At 41.7% G+C, this 19195-nt stretch overlaps 2 protein-coding genes across 2 annotated transcripts in view; one reads left to right on the top strand and one right to left on the bottom strand.

Moving 5' to 3' along the window:
• Positions 1 to 4605, top strand: part of CHRNB3 (cholinergic receptor nicotinic beta 3 subunit) — a 14117-nt gene extending 9512 nt beyond the window's left edge. The window contains exons 4-6 of the mRNA XM_057373284.1: positions 1538 to 1647; positions 1870 to 2752; positions 4048 to 4605. Of these exons, the coding sequence (XP_057229267.1) occupies positions 1538 to 1647; positions 1870 to 2752; positions 4048 to 4182 (1128 nt within the window). The 3' untranslated portion in view covers positions 4183 to 4605. The remainder of the gene's footprint in view (positions 1 to 1537; positions 1648 to 1869; positions 2753 to 4047) is intronic.
• Positions 4606 to 8812: 4207 nt separating this feature from the next.
• Positions 8813 to 18768, bottom strand: CHRNA6 (cholinergic receptor nicotinic alpha 6 subunit). The gene is made up of 6 exons (XM_057373280.1): positions 18508 to 18768; positions 16102 to 16241; positions 14276 to 14320; positions 13149 to 13258; positions 12033 to 13017; positions 8813 to 10252 (listed from the first exon to the last, which is right to left on the bottom strand). The coding sequence occupies exons 1-6, from the start codon at positions 18584 to 18586 to the stop codon at positions 10130 to 10132; spliced, it is 1482 nt and encodes a 493-aa protein (XP_057229263.1). The 5' UTR covers positions 18587 to 18768; the 3' UTR covers positions 8813 to 10129.
• Positions 18769 to 19195: the final 427 nt, after the last annotated feature.

Here is a 19195-nt window from a genome sequence, read left to right as displayed (position 1 = left end):
TTTTTTTTTTGTTAACTTCAAACATCCTGCTGCTCAAGATGGTGGGTCTTGATAAACACACAAGGTTCAGAGGAGCCTTTAGTAGTTGTTGAGAAAGTGTCTGTATTCAGGCAAGCTGTGGGGTCTACTAGCAAGGATCAAGAATCTGGGTCCAGTGCTTTTTGTTCCACTAGTGGTGGGTAATAGTCTTCAGTGACAACACACAGGAGGGAATTTGGCAGAACTGGAGGAAGGAGAGAGCAACTGCAATGTCTGGAGCAGCTTGGAAGAAAGAGAGAAAGAAAGTGCCTTTTGCATCTGCTGCTATGGTTTGTGTCAGCATAGCCCACAGGGAGATTCCTGTTTTAAACTGCTCATCTTCAAAGTCTGCACACAGCCCATTTTCTGCTCTAGTAAGAAATCACACAACCATTTGCCTTGCAGACACAAAAGAGCACTTTAGCTGGGAGAGAAATCAGTGCAGGGCGGGGGGAAAGTGAGGATTATTGTAGATGCAACAAATAACCCAGGCCAAGGGGCTGCTCCAATTCAATCCTGAGAGGTGAGTCCGTRTCTGGGTGGCTCACAGGGTATTTGCTGCTCCTATGTTAAATGAGACTACAAGCTGACTKTGTGGTTGCTGCTCAGCCCTGGCCATCCCATTTGTGTTTCCACCCTAAGCCCCTTTGACCCTTTTAAAGGAAGTGTCCACGACTTTATGCCAGACTGTGACTGCTTGACAGCCTAGGCTGCTGGAGACACCTGCTARATACCACCCTAAGAGAAATGTCAGCACTAAAAGTGGTGCTCTCTGTCCCTGATGCTGAGGCTGGGATGACCCCAGGAGCAGGAATGRCCCCTCTTCTCTTTTCACACCTGAACAATAACAAATGTCTGTAGGTATCTAGCTGTGAAAAGCATGTGGAATCAAAGAATTAAGAGGGTAACAATATGGAGAACTATTAGAGAATGTTGCTCTTTTTGTTCATCTTCAAGTCATGGAGGAATCTGCCCAGGCTGAGACCTCCACATCCCTGGAGATCTCTTAGTATTGCAGCTTAATGGAAACTGGCTCATCTTCCACTTCTTGGTATTGACCACAGTCTACAGCTCTTGCATCAAGTTGCTGCTATTTCTGTGCACAAATGAAAATTCTCATCAATAATGAACAAGGATCAGAGAGCTGAGTTTACATTGCTTTTCTGTGGAAATTTCCAGGTTTCTGGAGGCACTTTGTTATCATCTGCCCATCTGAAAAACTAAAAAAGAAGAGAAAAATTATTATAGTGTTCAGCATGATGAAAATGGACAGGACTCCCCTTMCTTTTGTAAYCAAATGCTTTACAATAGCATCATATTATTTCTCCTGCAGTAGTCTGTAGGTCTTTCTGATTAACATCTCCCAGGCATRCCTGTCTGGCATTCTCTCGGCAGCWGAGCAGCCTTACACCMAGGTTCTGCCTGCTGTGCTGTGCATGCAGTTGTTCTGAGGCACAGGCAGGGGTGAAGAAAGAGGCTGTTGCATGGGTGGGCAGAGGACTCTGCTGTTCTGTTACAGGAATGGATTGACCACAAGCTCTCCTGGAATCCAGATGAATATGGTGGGATCACYGCTATCCGGGTCCCCTCTGAGTCTCTGTGGCTTCCTGACATTGTTTTGTTTGAAAAGTGAGTAGCATGGCTCCTTGCTCYGGGCTTAGGCCAGAGCTTGGGCAAGGTGACAGCCACTGTGAGGTTTGTKTGTGCTGTCAGAATGCTGCTTCTTCAGGCGGTGTGAATGTTGTGCACCTTGTGCTCAAGGTGAGGGATAAAAAGCAGAGCTGAGACRGGGTAGGACTGGGGCAAACATAGTCCTGAACTTGGTACTGTTTCTTCCTGTCCATCTCCCAGTGCTGACGGACGTTTTGAGGGATCCCTGATGACCAAAGCCATAGTGAAGTACAATGGACTGGTGACCTGGACACCACCAGCCAGTTATAAGAGCTCCTGCACAATGGATGTGACCTTCTTCCCCTTCGACAGGCAGAACTGCTCCATGAAGTTTGGGTCGTGGACATATGATGGCAATATGGTGGACTTGATTTTAGTGGATGAAAATGTAGACAGGAAAGACTTCTTTGATAATGGGGAGTGGGAGATCTTAAACGCCAAAGGTATGAAAGGCAACAGGAAAGATGGGCTGTACTCTTACCCTTTTGTCACTTACTCCTTTGTGTTGAGACGCCTTCCATTGTTTTACACGCTTTTCTTAATAATCCCTTGCCTGGGATTGTCTTTTCTAACTGTGCTGGTGTTTTACCTRCCTTCAGATGAAGGAGAAAAGCTTTCATTGTCGACATCAGTTCTAGTCTCCCTCACTGTTTTCCTTTTAGTGATTGAGGAAATAATCCCTTCTTCTTCCAAAGTCATCCCTCTGATCGGTGAGTATCTGCTCTTCATCATGATTTTTGTGACCCTCTCTATCATCGTGACTGTGTTTGTTATCAATGTCCACCACCGATCCTCAGCAACTTACCATCCCATGGCACCCTGGGTTAAAAGGCTCTTTCTCCAGAAGTTGCCTCGGCTGCTCTGCATGAAGGGCCATGTAGATCGCTACTCCTTCTCAGAGACTGAAGAAAAGGGAACCACCTCGAAATCAAAGTTTCTGGGGAAGCAGAAATACAAGCAAGCAAAAGACGGAGAAAAAGTTGTTATTGCCTTTTTGGAAAAGGCAGCCGACTCCATTCGGTACATTTCCAGGCACGTTAAAAAAGAGCATTTCATCAGACAGGTARGTGGAGGGAGGGCAAGGAGAAAATCCTTGATAGCAATGGCTTCCAAGCTCTTTCCTTTTCTGCATGCTTTTCCCTTTTTTCTCCTCCTCCTGCTCTCCTCTGAGACATATTCTTCCTCAGACTTGATAAAAAATACGGTTTTTGAGACAACACATAGCTTCAAGGAGAAATGTATTGTGCTGTGAGAGTCCCTGCTCTTCACAGATGCAAGAGACTCCAGCAGCCTCTCTTGGAGGAATTCCTTGTTTGGGATTATTTGAATAACCTTGTCCTGTGTAAGTTTGGGATACACATGAATCTGGGAGTCTCTAAACTGTCATATGCTCTGAAAATGTAGCTTTCACACTTAACAGGCAGGCTCTGTGACCTCCCAGCACACACTGTGCACTGCATAGCTGCTCTGTTTTGAGTGGAGGTCTTCTAGATTTTCACTAACACCTGTTTAGGTTAGTTCCCAACTACTATCCTTCACCTCTCAGAGATCCTCTTGGTTTTTAAAATRGCAGATTGTATGTGTGCAAGCAATGCATCTCGTGCAAGGGTGGGACAGCAGAGCAATGCAGCTAGCAGCATGTGAAAAGACAAAACCTTCTGTTGGCACCCTCCTAGCAAGAGCTAGGGCTTTCTTCAAACTGTGCTGAGAGAACTTCAGCAGAAAGAAGAGCAGTAAATCAAAGTTGTAGTGTGTGAACACATACTGTCCATGACTGAAACCTTCTGTTTAAAGCTGAAATAAAAAAAGGTCCACTGAATCACCTTAATAAATAACCATTCTGTGGGTGCACAGTTGTACATTACTCACAATTCAAAATTCCTCTCCTGAATGTACCCAATCTGAGTCAACAAATCACTCAAGCAAACACAAGTAAATTGAAACAATTGTACCAGAATCAATGCCTGTGTCCGAGTGCTGTCCCAGAGGGACAATGACTGTGTCCTGGCACTTAGAGGGAAATGCAACTCTATGAAAAGAAATCCAGTTCACTAAAAAGCCATCTTAAGGCCAAGTCTGTAAACCTTCAGATATGCACTTAGCTTAAAGTTTTGCACAAGCTGAAGAAGTCTCATCACCATGTACACAGAACATGGAATAGTTTTTGAGTTTTGAGTGATTTGCAGCCATGAGTGCTTTAAAGGCAAGTCCTGCAGTTTTAGGCTAACACAAACTACAAACTTCTAATTTAAAAAACAGATTTAAAGAACAGATTCAGGAGCTGAAATATATGTAGCAGTATCAACAAAGTACTGGGCTTGCTACTTTGTGTGTTTATCCTCCCTCTGTCCTTCCTAGGTTGTACAAGACTGGAAATTTGTAGCTCAAGTCCTGGATCGGATCTTCCTGTGGTTGTTCCTGGTGGTGTCAGTGACGGGTTCAGTTCTCATCTTTACCCCTGCCTTACGGATGTGGTTGAACAACGCTTTGTAGAAAATGCTCCCACAGCTAGCATACAACAAGTATAATTCCAAGGGATGGTGGTGCCTTCGAGCTTGGTCTCTGYTGTACAAGAGGAGAAGCAGCAGCAAGAATGAGGGAAGGTGATGGTTAACAGTGGGCATTGACAAGTGCTTTTGGTCTTCATACAACTCTACCAGTTACCAATTTTGCTGAAATTGGAGCACAGCCAGATCCTAAAGTGAACTGGGGTTGCACAATGGGRTTATAATTATTTCATTGTTAACTTGGTTGTATTACTAAAATAGGCAAGATTATTAGTTAAAATTGGAAATAGAAGGTTTTGCACAAGGATTACAGTTAAAACGCAGATTCCCCTGTTAAAATGCTACATTATAAAATAAGTTACAGTAGAAATACAAGTCTGTACTCAGTTTATCTGTGTTTTCAAAAAAAAAAAAAAAACCCACTAAGTCTCTACAGGTTGCTTTATATATGTGTAGAAACTGGCAATTGCACAGAATGTGTATCAGAAAAAGTATACATTTTTCTTAGATGGGATGCTTAAAACCTTGACTCTCTAGCCTCACCTTGCTGCAGAATCAGCTTGAGAGTGCCCACCTGCCACCAGCCTTTATGGCAGGCACACTTTGAGGTCTCTCACCTCAGCCATCAGGAATCTACAAGGTGTTGCCACTTTTCAGTATTATTTGCAACTTTGCTTGCTGCTCTGTAACTTAATCAGAAGGCTGATTAAGTGAGAGTTTTCCCCATGCTCCACATATAGAAATGATTATTCCTTCACCTGCTTTATCACAAGACATATGGAAGATCACCTGAGCATATTGCATGGAGGAAGGTGGCTTATGCTACTCCGTAAGGCAACTCCTGAAGTGTTCAGTTGGAGAGAAGCTGCAGACTTCGCTTTTGGCAAATGAAAGTTGTGGTTGCTGCAGGAGTGGGGTTTCTCTTGAGAGCTCTGAGGTGGGCTAGTCACCAGGAAGATACATATTTTGATATTAGCTCGTCCACATTTCCCAGGCAATTCAGAATTTCATTCCTTTGATTAATTTGTTATAGGATCCTTTTGCATGGTTAGAAAAAGCTCTTAAAAGTGTTAGGAAAGTGAGATGTGACAGAAAACAYGCAGATTAAACTCTCAAACACAGGAATGAAGCTCTCACCACTTTTGCTGGGGCAGTGATTTCCAACATAGTGTGCTTTAGAAAATCCCATTCAGAACTCACAAATGTTTTCAAGGTTAGCAAGGGATTTGGAGATACAATTTTTGACAATCTAAGTATGTGTTAAAGTTTTAGCTAGCCTTGAAAMTGTGTCCCTAGTGRTGGAGGTTACAMGGCATTAAAAATATGTAGGGGTGTYCTTGTACATGCAYGCCAGACCTCCATGCGTTAGTGTAATTCCATCTTTTTGTGCYGAAAACTTCTGTTCACTTGTGCAATTATCATTAATAAAGATGTATTTGGTAAATGATTCCTGGGGTGTGCACACACTGGGCTTTGTTGTTGGTTCATTGTCAACAAAGCTGGATTGTAGCCCGTTTTCTAASTTTTGTCTCAAATCTATTCAAACAGAGAGGTTGTTGTGTTCTTGGAAAGTCCTCAWAACTTTCTAGCTCTGTGTGTGAGTTTGAGCAGGAAATATTCAGGTCTGGTTATCATATTGCAGGAACYTGAAACAAACTCATTTAGTTTAACATATAGTGAGAAATGAGATTATGCTTTCTTAGCATAAGAAACTGGCATAGAACTCATACACACGGGCCATCCTACCAGCTGCTCCTCTCTTCTTGCATAAAGTGCATTCTTTCCCCTGGATAGCACTATGAAATATCTGCAGGAAAAGAATGAGGAAGCTCTTCTTCCCAGTATTTCCATCTCTTGAGCTCCAGTAGTGATAGGTATTCCCTGTGAGCACTGCTGCCAGGAGGCTTGTTAGCTGTGACAGATGACAACCTGCTCTCCTGGGCAAGTGCCTCAGGTATTTATCTGACAGATGGTGCTGTCCCCACCATGCGACACTTTGGTTGCCCACCCCCAGGCAACACATGGCTCTGTCTCACACGGCTGTGTCTGATGCCAAGCTGCTTTTTCTGGCTTATGCTGCTGAAGTTCAGCAGGGCTTATGTGTGGGAGATGTATGAACATTGCACAGGTATGGCTTCAGGCCTCCAGCCTTCCTAGCATTGCATCTGGGACTGCTACATCTGCACTCTCACTACTCATTCTCTTGTGTTCCCTGCTCCTGATTTTCTCTAAATCTCTTTGATGCTGGCCCACAAAAGTATTCAACATGTAGCCCASAAAGGCCTGCCACTAAAAATACAACCAGAGAGAACGTTTGTGCAGACATTCTTCCAGTGGGGCCCTTCCCTCTGCTCCACATGCTCTGCCTGTGGATGACAACATTGCAAATTGCAAATATTAACAAAAAAACAGTAGCCCTCTGCTTTACTACTGTCTCAACATGAGCTGCCTCAATTTCTGGGCATTGGTTTGATGGGGACTTGGCACTGCTTGGCAAGACCACATGTATCACCCACTCAGATAAATATGACTGTCTTGGTTTGGAAGGCAGGCGTCTGCTAAGGAAGGCAGGAGCTTCCCTTGGAATRGAAAATATGGTCCCTTCCCTCCGAATTGCTATAATTTTGAAATTAAGGGGCTTCCAGGCAAAGATATGGGAAAAGGAATAAGAGTTSTTTAGTAGTATGTGTAACAAGGCAAACAGACAACAACAAACRCAAAGCACAAAGACAATGCCGGCCTCATCCCGTCCCCGCCCTCCCTGCGCTGCAGTTCCGCTCRCGGCCGGCAGGGGCGCTGTGGGGCGGGGATTCCTCCGCGCCGCCAGGGGGCGCTGTGGGGCGGGGTGGGGCGGCCCCTCCCTCACGCGGCAATGGCGGACACAGGCGGCAGAAATGGGCGGGGAAGGGCATTCCTTTGTGAACTCACCGCGGGAGCCGATCCCGGTGCCCCCTCTGGGTAGCAAAAGGAGCTGGAGCAGGAACCTCGGACTAGCAAGCTGGGAAGGCAGGGATGAGCAAAGTCCCGAGTGGTGGATGGGGCGTATCAGAAACTTGGCAGCTGTAGCTGGAACTGAGGGCTTCCTGGCAGGGCAGGGGTGTGAGTTACAATGTGACAGACACCTCCGAGCAGTGGCAGGAAAACCGGAAGGATTGGGGCTGTGGCTGCCAGGCGCTAGAAGACAGCTGAGAGAGGCTCCCTTGGAGGGGGAAAGGGCTTGGGGATCCCRGGGTCTCCCCTGAGGTACCTGAGCAGATGGTGAAGGGTCCTTTGGTGTGGTAGAGTGTTAATGTCCCAGTGCAACACCCGATCCCACAAACCAAGACTCATCCATGGCAGGAGAAAAAGGCTGGAAGAGGCTGGGCTCCAGCGGGCAGTGAATTCCCTCCACCAGGCAGCAGCTCCACCATCCTCCTCCTAAGCCAAGAGAGCAAGAGAGCTGGGAGCTGCACCCAGCCCCTTCCCTCAGCCCCCATCTCGCAGTGTMTCCACCTCTCCAAGAGCAGCCCTCCAGATAAGAGGATAACCAGCTGCACCCTTCCCCCAGAGGTGAGCTAGTTCTTTTTTCTTAAGGACTGGTCATTGTTGTTTCTTAAAAAAAGATGGGACAAAATTCCCTAAAACAAAAGGGAAAAGCCTAATCTCCAACAATGACAAGCTCCTCTTGTGGAGGCAAACTGGAAAAATAGTCTCCCTTGGGAAGAGAATGTAAGGAGATGCTGAGCTTTTGAATTGCTTCTGTGCTTTTAAAATTAATTTATGGAGGCCATCACACTCAAGGAGAGGAGAATCCTTGTTGCCAGTGGCACAGTCATCACTGACATCTATAATAAGGGTGTTGCTGGTGTGACTTTGGAACTGATGGGGTGAGAAGCGACTTTTCCTATGGCTGTGCACAACGTGTGACACAAGTCAACATCTGGGATGGCACCAGCTCTAGTTAYAACATTTCTTGTTATTTCAGTTAGAAGGTCTCCCAACCTTCAGCAAGAGTTGGGGCAAGCAGAGATGTCATTTTTGTGTGGGTTTTCCATGCCTGCTTACAGGGATCCCCTGCTGCAGCTTTATTCAAGGTGACTTGCTGACATGCTTATTGTGTCCCCCACTCTSTATAATCAGTCAACTACTTTCACAAAGCTGGCAGCAGTACATAGGCTCCCAATCTTCAATGTACCAAACACAGCTGAAAATGGCAAAAGATGGTTCTGAAAGTTACTCAGTCTGGGGAATGAAGGCAAAATAGTACATTAGAAAGAGAGAAAACATGGCTCTGTAAATCAGGGATTTTGCTGAAGTCAGATTATTGACTGCGGCATTGTAACTGTCATGTCTAAGAGGCCAATGCAGTGCACCTTACGCCACAATCTTTTCATGGTTTGGATGGTCATAGAGTGCAACAGTGAATGCTGGCAGTCAGATGTCTTTTCTGTAGAAATGAAGTTTTTGGGCTCAGAATTCAGCTCTCCTCTTCTACCTTCTTTTCCCTCACCCCTTTTCTGCTTAAAGAGCCAGCATAGTAAACATCCTTTAGTACCATCTATAAACACATTTCACAATAGGAAATTTTAAAAAAGAACCCAACAAAACACGAATTCTTCAAGAAGGTATATCTCAGGAGTAACATTTAATTGACAGGCTGACAAAATAAACCATGCTTTTTCATACATCTGTCAGTCACTACATAATTGAGCAACATTCAGGGGGATTACAGAAAATAATAGTTTTCTTCTACCGTCATGACTGACTGGATTAAGACAATTATATTCTTGTCATTCTACCTTTATCTCTAACATATACACCAATTCATTTCTATTCTCTTACGAAACATCAAAAAGAGTAAAAGTCTAGTCAGTAGCTTCAGAAACATGGACTCTTACTTTCCAAGGATTGGTGATGTTCAGAGCAAAGGCTGATACATGACAGACACTGGAAACACTTCATTGATATTGTACAGTTAAATTTAGAGGCTCTTACAAGAGAGAAGGGCTTTGTATTGTTGAAGTAATTGGATTTAATTGTAGTGGTGCCTTTTAAAGAAGAATATTTAATCACAAAAYTAACAGGAATATAAACAAACAAGGGACTCAAGGGTAAACCATTCATATTTTACAGAAACCATATCAGGAACTCATCTGCAAAGTGTTTCAGGATGAAGCACACTAGGATTGGGACCTGGTTACATAGCAGCACCTCAGCCCCAAAGTGCTTGTTCCTACAGTTACATGTTTGCACACGCAGCACTGACCCATGAGGAGCCAGGAAACAGAACATTGCTGCACAGCTGTTTGAAACAGGGTGCTCAGCTTTGCATAGGATTCATGGTATCCAGCCTTCTTCTGCTGGGTTGTGCGTAATCCAAATTGGTCTTGGGTTTTAAAAACAGGAAAACTCAGATCAATCTAATGCTGTCAAAACAATTCTGTCTCTGACAAGTAGCTACTCTRGGACAAACCTTTCTTTGTTGGGTTTATATCTGAGCCTGAGCAAGCAAGAGTTTTCAGAGCAGAACCTGTGGAGTAGGACCACTGTTAAACTGATGAGTAATGTAGCTTGGAAATTCTACGGAAGCTTCTCAATGTCTTGGTACTCACTGTCAGGAAGTAAACGGGACTTAGGTTACATGCGAAGCTAAGTGGCAGACCAAACTAGTTCTAAAAGATTTTAGAAGCACGTAGTTTTCAAATGTGTATGCCTCACATACTAACCAGATTCTAATATTAAGTCCATTTGTCTTCAAATGTGATTGAATGGTTAAGACCTGTCTGATTTCAAATATAAATGTGAACATATACTTTATTGTTAGGGATCTGTATGTGGCTGGGTGTTGAGGAGGTGGTGAGCAGRGGGGTTATTTTTGAGGAGAGAAATAAAAGGTAAATTTCTGAACCAAAAATGGAACAAGAAAAAAAGTGGATAAAGAGCAGTGGWTCAAGTTATGTCTCTGCTATTAGTGGCTGGATAAAGAGGCCTACAGTCCCAAACACACAAATGATTATAAATACCCAGAGAAATACTCTGTCTATCACCATAGCTACGTATTTCCAATCATCTTCCACCTGCAAGAGAATAAGAGAAGAAAAGGATAAACTACATGTAATTTTACAATTGTGAGTTATTACATGCATTATGCAGTAGAAATGCCCCTTGTGCTTTTGAATGTGAGGAAGAACACACAAGTCAGGAACATTGCTTGTCATGCTTAGAGTTAATGCAGTTTTCAAGTCTCTTCAGAAGGGGCTGATTTTCTAGTGGTATTTTACTGCTTTGGGTTGAGAATATACAACACGGTCCTAGTCTTCTGAAGTGTRATAAATATTCAAGTCTGAGGGCAGCCCATCCATGTCTGTGGTGCTGAATTAGTGAATAGGACCTGATCATGTGGTTTAACAGCAGGCATACCCAGCATAGCTGCACATCACTAAACCCTATCAAAGGATCTTGACACCCCACACAAGACTCAGTTTGCTGTTCTGGTCTGATTTGAAACATTGTCTCTCCAGTCAAGCCCCATCAATTTTAGAAAACTGGACAGCTGGACACGTGGACTATAGCAAGGGCTCTGACTGAGCAAACTGCAATGTCTCGTGCTGAGCAGGACTGAATGGATTTTGTATGTCTGAGAGATAGAACCACATTAAATGAAGTYGCTGTCCTTTAAACTGTACCTTTAAACTTGTACTGCACAAGAAACACTGAATCAGAAGAACATTCACTTATATAAGCTAGTGACTGGTTAAAAGCTCTTTGCTGAGGGATCTTCCACTTGTTTTCCCGGTTTCATTATATTTTTGTCCAAGAAAATACTAGGTTTAGGATTTTGATTGTGTTGAGAGTGAGGAATACAGTGGCAGTTATTGGGAAGTATAAATGAGAGTTAAATAGAGTAAGTTTGAAGTTGCAAATTATAACAATAGCTATTCAGCCCAGGTGAGAAACAGATAAATAAGCTAAGGTTTTTTGGGTTTATGTTCGATGTAATCCTATCCAACCTCACAGGGCTGCTGAGAGGATAGCTGTAATARTCAGTAATGTGGGGTTGAGTGATGGGGATGTTATAAAAAACAAGATAGTCGAAGAAAACTTCATAACCATGGATAGTAATAGGCTGGTAGTCAGGGAAAAACCTTGGAAGATTTCTGAAAATCAGAAATGGAAGCCATACTTTGCATGACAGAAAATGAGGCAAGAATTCCAGCAGTTGTAAATGTTGCTACAATTTTAAAAGGGCTTTTATTTATACAGGACTAGTACATAATATCAGCCATATTACTTTGTATATCTGGCTGAAGTAGAAGCAGCCTCCAGAATAATTTTTCTCAAAGCTTGCCTAAGAAAAATCCCRTCTTTTCCCTGAAAAAGGAATTTTTGCAAATTAAAGATCATGCTTCCCATCCCTAGTATGTTTTGAAAGGTAAGATACAAAGCTGCTGATGAACACAMTAGACTAAGAATACAATTTCATGCGGCAGGACAGATTTGCAAAATGCAAATCAGCAAAACTAGCAACAGAGGACTTCTCCTGAGTTGTATAATCAAGACATCAAGTTATTTAAATGACTGCATGCAAAGCCTCTTCTTATTGGAAGAGCATCAGAGAAAGCAGCTGAATCAGTACATGAATGTGTTTTATGCAGCTGGTGTGACAATGAAAGCAGAGGTGAAATATTTGGGTTAAGCAAAGCACTAAGGGCATAGGTACTAAGCAGGCTCAGCTCAATCCGTATCCTYCCCTGTTGACCTTCTCCCTGATACTCACCCACCTGTGCTCCACCTTGTCATCACCATTGATTTCAATACAATCAAAACAAGCCCTAATGGTATAGTTACCTCCCTTACCTCTTTGGTTTCATTTTGAGACCTCATGTTCTCTGCGATGAACTGGACATTGGTAATTACATCCTTCACTTCTGGGGAGTATTCYATGTGCTCTGCCATCCATTTCAGTGACTGATGGCTCATTCGTCTTTTGGTGGTTGTGAGTTCAGTTGCCTTATCACAGTGACTGCATCGCTGTTCCTTGTGCAATTTGGTGTCTTTCTGTTTGCTCTGCCTTGACTTGCCTGACTTACTGTCTGATACTTTCTTACTTTTTCTGCAGGTGGTTTTCTTCTGCTGTTCYAGTGGCCTCTGCATCAACAGGACTTTGGGGAGCAGCCTAAGAAAGAAGGTTTTTACCCATTTTGGCATTGTGTGTGTGGTTGGAGTCCTGTAATGTATATTCAGGACAAACACTGTGATGACAATTGACAGAGTCACAAATATCATTGTGAAGAGTAAATATTCCCCTACTAGGGGAATTACTAAAGAGGTGGATGGGATTGTTTCTGTGATCACCAGTAAAAATACAGTCAAAGAAAGAAGCACAGAGATGCAAAGGGTAACTTTCTCACCACAGTCRGATGGCAGGTAAAAAACTAACACAGTCAGGAATGAGATGAAAAGACAAGGAATGATCAGATTTATGGTGTAGAACATTGGCAAYCTTCGAATATAAAAGGAATATGTTATGTCYGTGTAGATCTCTTCACARCAGTTATATTTGATATCATGTTTGTAGCCAGAAGCATCAACTATTTCCCATTCACTATTTTCCCAAAAGTCATTCATATCTACTTTGGATCCAATGATCAGAAGATCAATTTTGGCTTTGTCATAGGTCCATGACCCAAATTTGAGTGAACAGTTCTGATGATCAAATGGGAAAAAGGTAATATCCATAGGACAKGAGCTTTTAAAAATAGCTGGTGGGTTCCAGGTGATCATTCCATCATAGCGAAGGAGGGCTTTGGTCTTGCCTTCAACTTGAAAATCTCCCACAGCGCTGGAAAGACAAAGAAAAGAAAATTACCATGAAAATTAAATTGAATGGATATTTTAATGGTTGCTGCAAGATGATATTTTTGAGAGAAASAGTCAAATGAATCAATAAAATGGTAAAATGAATCATCATACTTATTATACAAGACAATATCTGGTTTCCAAATTTTATCTGCTGGTACCCGAACAAATTCAATGCCATCATATTGTCTGGGATCCCATCGCAGTTTGTAGTCATTCCAAATCTGAAAGAAGAACGGACAAGGATTTTAAAACCTTAAATTATCAGCAAATATGTTTCTCAGATCTTCCTGGAAGACAACAGACTGTGATAAAAGTGCAGCACATGGAGAAGGAGGCAATGGTCCAAAAAGACAACAAGGCCATGACCTGGAGAAATGCTGGACATTGTCAATGCTGCTCCCATTGATTGCTACTCSGTTCTCTGAGGGGATGGGGTGCAAATTGTTATGAACTCCTGGCATGCTGAGGTCTCTCCTCTATCTTTGAACATCAGTAGAGACCCTTGTCTGTGAAAGGTTACCTCCCCACGGTGGAGAGAAAATAGAAACCTTGCTACAGTATCCCCCTTGTTAGAGGAGGACAGCACCAGAGGAGACCAGCGCTCTCATGAGCAAGGAAGAACACTTGAACACCAACACGCAGCTGCTGCCAGATGACAGTATTGGTTCCATGGCAGGAGTGAAATACCAAGTTGGGTGCACAGCAGCTCTCTTGCATTGCTCTCTACTGCCCTATCATGGGGCAATGCTCCATGGTCTCTCACCACATCAGAAAACGTTGTGTGGACCACAATCAGTGCCTGAAAAAACTGGTGCATGTTAGCTGTATTTTCTCACCAGTTTAAGTCTTCTAAGGATCTTTATCTATGTAAAAACATTAAAGTTATCAGGAATAATGGAAGCATGTTCATTTTGCTAATAAATGTGGTGAAGATTACCTAGGACTGCAGAGCTGCGTATTTAATCACTCTTTAAGAAGTACATCCAGTTAGATTTTCCAGAAGAAAACCAATCATTATGAAGTTGGAGAAGAATTTATCACATAGGAAAAAAGCMAGATGTAACTTCTTGGAAAAAAGAATGAATAAAATACATTTTCAAATGTGGAGCTTCTCCTTATTCATCTTTTAAAATCCTGGTTATAAATCAATAATTAATTCTGTAGATGTAACTTACTAGGTAACACATGTTTCATCATGTCCATGCAAAATGCATGAGAAATGCTACACAGTCACTTACGTGTCTTAGCCATAAATTTGTTTCCATAATCTGATTGACTTCATCCTATAAAGAAACACAGGCATAACCAGYTTAGTGTCCTGAGATGGCCAAAAATTTACTCATAAAACTGGAAAATAAAATTCCATATTAATTGATAYCAGATGTTTTTCTAGCATCTTTCAAGAGGTTTACAGGTGGTATACAGTTGTGTGCAACTCTGCTGAAAAATTAATAAACCTTTACTGAAAAATCATGCTCCATGAAGATCAGACATACAGAAAGCTGCATTGTTTTGCCAGGAGCATAAATATCTGGAGAGCACACAACCTAGAATTGCTTCGACCCAATCCTGAGGAATAAGGTTCTTCTGATGGCTGTGTATTTTGTTGGATTCAGTGTTTAAAAAGCCCGGATTACACAGTATAGTACTGGTCAAGATTAAAGGAAAATGGCATCTGTATCACAGAATTCTTGAATTTCTGTGCAAACCTCTAGAGMAGATGCACTTAACCAGCACTAAATTAGTTAACTGTTATACAGAGACCTTCTTTTTACAGTCATTTATTGCAACTGCCAATCACTCATGAATCAGAAAGGTGATGTAAAAGACGCAAATATATATATAAAAGTTTGGATCCTTTTTWAATGAGCCTTCAGCCTAAAAGTATCCAGAAATACTCATACTACATATATTCTGAATGCAGGCTGACATTCACAATGAAAATATCTAAAAGAATATTGCTTTAGGTAGTTCTTAATGTTTAAGCATGTGCCTTCAAACAAGTTATTTACAAGCCAAAGGTAGAAAATGTTGTAGATGAAATTTCAACAAGTCTAAGCACAAAGATCACTTGTTAAATGCCAGTAGGATTCCAGTCTATGGGTTAAACTATATAGGTTCTTGTAAAAAATGTGACTCTCTCTTAAAAAAATGGAATGTTCTTTTTTTTTCTTCAAAGACAGTGCTAGGAAGCAGGGGCTGAAGCGTGAGACAGAACTGTGGAAACCTGTTAAGCTACCTGTAGCAATGAAACAAAATACTTTGACAGAGGAACTCTGAAAGATGGTGACCGCCTTCACCATGAGGACTTACATTGTCTGTGTTTGTCCTCTCAGATAACTCAGCTCCCTGGCTATTGCTGAATCTTGCTGTTTGCCTATCACTTCATTATGGACTCAATCAGATACATCAGAATTGAAACTACGCCTCTGTTCAGTGAATAATTTGTCATAGAGAACAAAGGCTAACCTCAAGCTTTGCTTCTTCTACAATGCCTCTGTCCTGCCCAGTGTGTTTGCCACACCCATGTGCATTCCAAAACATGAAACATTCATCCCCACCTCCAAGCTTTCAAACACCTTTCTTTAGGCTGCCACACCACTCTTTCTTATGTAATATTGAAACAAATCGACTGAAAAAAAAAAAACCCATGCAAAAAAGATTTTACCCTCTGGACCACTGTGAAATGACAATAGCCCAACAAGAGAACTGGTCACATGCTATGCACAACATGGGTGCACCAGGTGTGTCTGGAGTGAGCTATATGAAGAGTGGGCTTAAACATTCAGTACTGCCCTGGGCTCAGGAGGCTGCTACCTGAAGCAGAGGGGTTTGATGCTACAGAGTAAGCAAATGAATCTGTGTCATTCAAATCTCTCGTTCAAGCAACTGGAATGACTTGTCTGAAAGAACAGCAAACATCTCAGCATGTGCACTTAGACACACATGAAATGCCAGCCAGGAGAGTTGTGGGTGCGTGCAGCAGTCACATCTCCTGCTTCAGCAATTTGCATGTGTCTACAGCCATCTGCAAAACTCAGCAGCATTCTGTAGTGAGCCTTACCACATTTGTAAGCTGGGTAATGGCCAGTTCAAAATACACTGTGACCGGATCAGACACATTTTCCACTGGCCTGATGAACTGGTTGTACTGSGAGAAGAGTTTGTGAAATAACCGCTCCTCTGACTCGCAGGCTGTGGTATCTGTTGGTAAAAATAAAGAACAGCTAAGCCAGAGGTAAGAAAAAGGGAAAGAATGTGCTGGATAACAYACTAGTCTGGGCTATAGTTCTGGATCTTGTGCTTGTGACCATGTTTAAAGCCACCATATCACAGAGAGGAGGAGGTTGCCAGTATGCTGTCAGTTGAAAGCAACCTCTGCAGAACACTGGCTACCACTTGTTTCCTCAAAGTGTAAGGTAATGGCATCGATGGAAGTGTCTCCTTAGATGGATTTCGCATCTATCAGCTTCCATTTGGSCCACCCTGGTATCACGCCAAAGTAAATAAAGTGGTGTGAAATAAAAKAAATAGAAATGTGATAGATGTAATCTCTGTCAGTTTTCCTGGTAAAAAAAGGATGCTTACGAAAAGCATAGCTACTTGAAATTAAAAGCTTGAGCCTGAAACTACTGTATCAAAATCTCTTACAAGGATATTAGGTGACTACAATGATGCCTTTTAATCTTAAACACTATGACTGCATATTACCCTGATGTTTGATATTTCCACTCTTTAGATACAACTTTTCTTCAAAGTTCATTTATTAAGTTCTATGAACAAGAAAAAAATATAAATATTATAATTTCTTATAAAAAAGCATGCATCTGTGTAACACTGCTCTTTGGGAACAAGCAGATCACAGCTGAAACCTCTCATTAAAAAAGAACAAACCAGAAACAAGTTATGTGGTGGCCAGCTGACTAATTGCAGAGTTAAGAAGAATGCTCCTAACCTGTTACATATCGTCCAAACCTGAAAAAACTATTTTCACATTGTTAAAGGCTACAGACTTTGATTTCAAAAAGAAAATAATAAATTAGGTTGGCTCTGGCAACATCAGCTAAGAAAAACAAGTTTCTTGAATAACTTTGCTATTACAATGTGTTATTATAATAYAGCATTTAAACTAAAAATATTTTATAAGGTCAAGATTTAGAACTTCCTTCTTATATTATGCACACACATATGTGTTATCAAAGCTATATGATGATCCCAAAGGTGTTGCTGATACAACTGAGGAAAAATTTGTTTTCAGAATCATGGTCGTGAGTTTTTTGCATTAGTTCTAGACTACACTAAAACACATTAGACAAGCAACCATGATAAGCCTTTATGATTACAAATATTATACRTAGAAGGGGTCTGTGTCAGGCAGCATAGTGTCTGGCACAGCACAGAACACAAATTTSCAATTCACATATCCTTCAGTGAACACAAAGGCCTGTGGATGCACAGATGTCCTGCAGGGAGACACTTGGTCTCAGTATGCTGCACTTTCATGCTTAGACTGACCTTCCCCTTTTCTTGAAAAAGAGATTTTACCTCTAAGGTGATAACAAAGCATCCTGAAATTGCAGGGGATTATCATAATTTCAAGCTGAAATGTTAGCTACTTACATRTATGGAAAGAAAATTCTAGTAAAAGTTTGAAAAGTTGATGTTTCATTTCATCCTTTCAGCATCATTCAGAGAAGATACATGAATGTCTGCAAAGTTTGGATGTTTTTATATTATATATTGTTCCATTCAAAAAAAGAGAAAATTTTCTTTTCAGATTTCATCATCACCATCCATAGCAGTGTGGTGACTAGGAGTATGCTACTGTGGGAATATGAAGTCTCGTGACTAAAGTCAATGAGTCTAAAATGATGTTTCATTTGCTTTAAAATAAAATAATRAAACCCGACAAGTATTTACGTCTTTTCTCATGGTGCTGCTTTAAGACAATCTTATGCCTTGCTAACACAAACACTGTATTTAATACACATCTCAGTCATCAGCAGAAGCAAGACTTTCAAAACAGATGTGTTTCCTAAAAGCAAAAATACTGCTAAACTCAGTGAGAGGTGTGCACAGAAATGACTGCAGCATATTTACACACAGATCACAAACAACAGTGAACAATAGATGAAATACTCACTTTCAAAAGTGTGAATACTGACCATGCACATCTTTTGYCTGCATTTTTTAAACACTTGCAAATTTAAGCACCTAATGAAACTACTAGGACCCCATTCCATTTATATTGTTTTCTAGAAATGCTTCTTCAATAAGTTAACAAGCAAAAATGAAGAGTTTTACGTTAGAAAACTAGTATTGCTTTAGTTCTTTTAAAATACTGTTGAAATGTTACAGATTTCAGGTTAGAAATAGCTGGTAGAAGCTTTACATTGAATTCATTCAGAAAAACAGAAGCAGAGACAGTGACTAGAAAATATTCTAGAAACTGGTATCAAAGAGAGCCTACCTTTAATCAAAGATGTGAACACAAATGCCCACACACAGAAAGCAGAGCAACACCAACACAGCCACCTCTCAGGATGCATTGCTAGCAGCAGAATAGAGCTTCCTTTTGAGAACAGAGGTTTGGGGAAAGAAACAAATTACAGGAAAACATATAACCCTCCTGGATAGCAAATAAGCGGTAGAAGGATGGATTTCGGTTTTGCATCTGCAGCAAACTCCGCAGCCTGCTGAACAGAGAAAAGCCTTGCAGAGTTGCTTTCACTACCACTAGGCAAGGAGAGCTCATGCAGTGCAGAGCGAAGGGAGTCAGGCAGCATCCTATCAGGTGACTTCACATTTCCAGTCACCCGCACCCCTGCCTCAGGAGAATGTACAAGAGTGCAGGAGAGAGAGGACAGCGATTATTGAGCAGGGGGAGCAGTTCACTCAGCCCTTCTCCCATAGGTTAAGGTCTCTTACACTGCAAAAGCAGCTGCTTTAGCTATTGCCWGGTGATCACCTGAGAGAGTCTGTCAGAATATGATGAGGGTTAAACAGCTTCCATTTCTTGGCTGAGGTCTGATTCTGTAGGTGATGGAAGTGGATGTTACATGGTTTTAACACCTCTACCAGAAACCATATGAACCTTGAAATAAGCGCAGGATCAAGTGATAAAATTGCTTGACAGTATTCTGAGTGAATAAATCTAA

The sequence above is a fragment of the Malurus melanocephalus genome, unplaced genomic scaffold, assembly GCF_030028575.1.
Source record: "Malurus melanocephalus ecotype Western Australia unplaced genomic scaffold, MMel_1.1 scaffold_191, whole genome shotgun sequence".
Classification (NCBI taxonomy): Eukaryota; Metazoa; Chordata; class Aves; order Passeriformes; family Maluridae; genus Malurus; species Malurus melanocephalus.
This window is presented reverse-complemented; position numbering and strand designations above follow the sequence as displayed.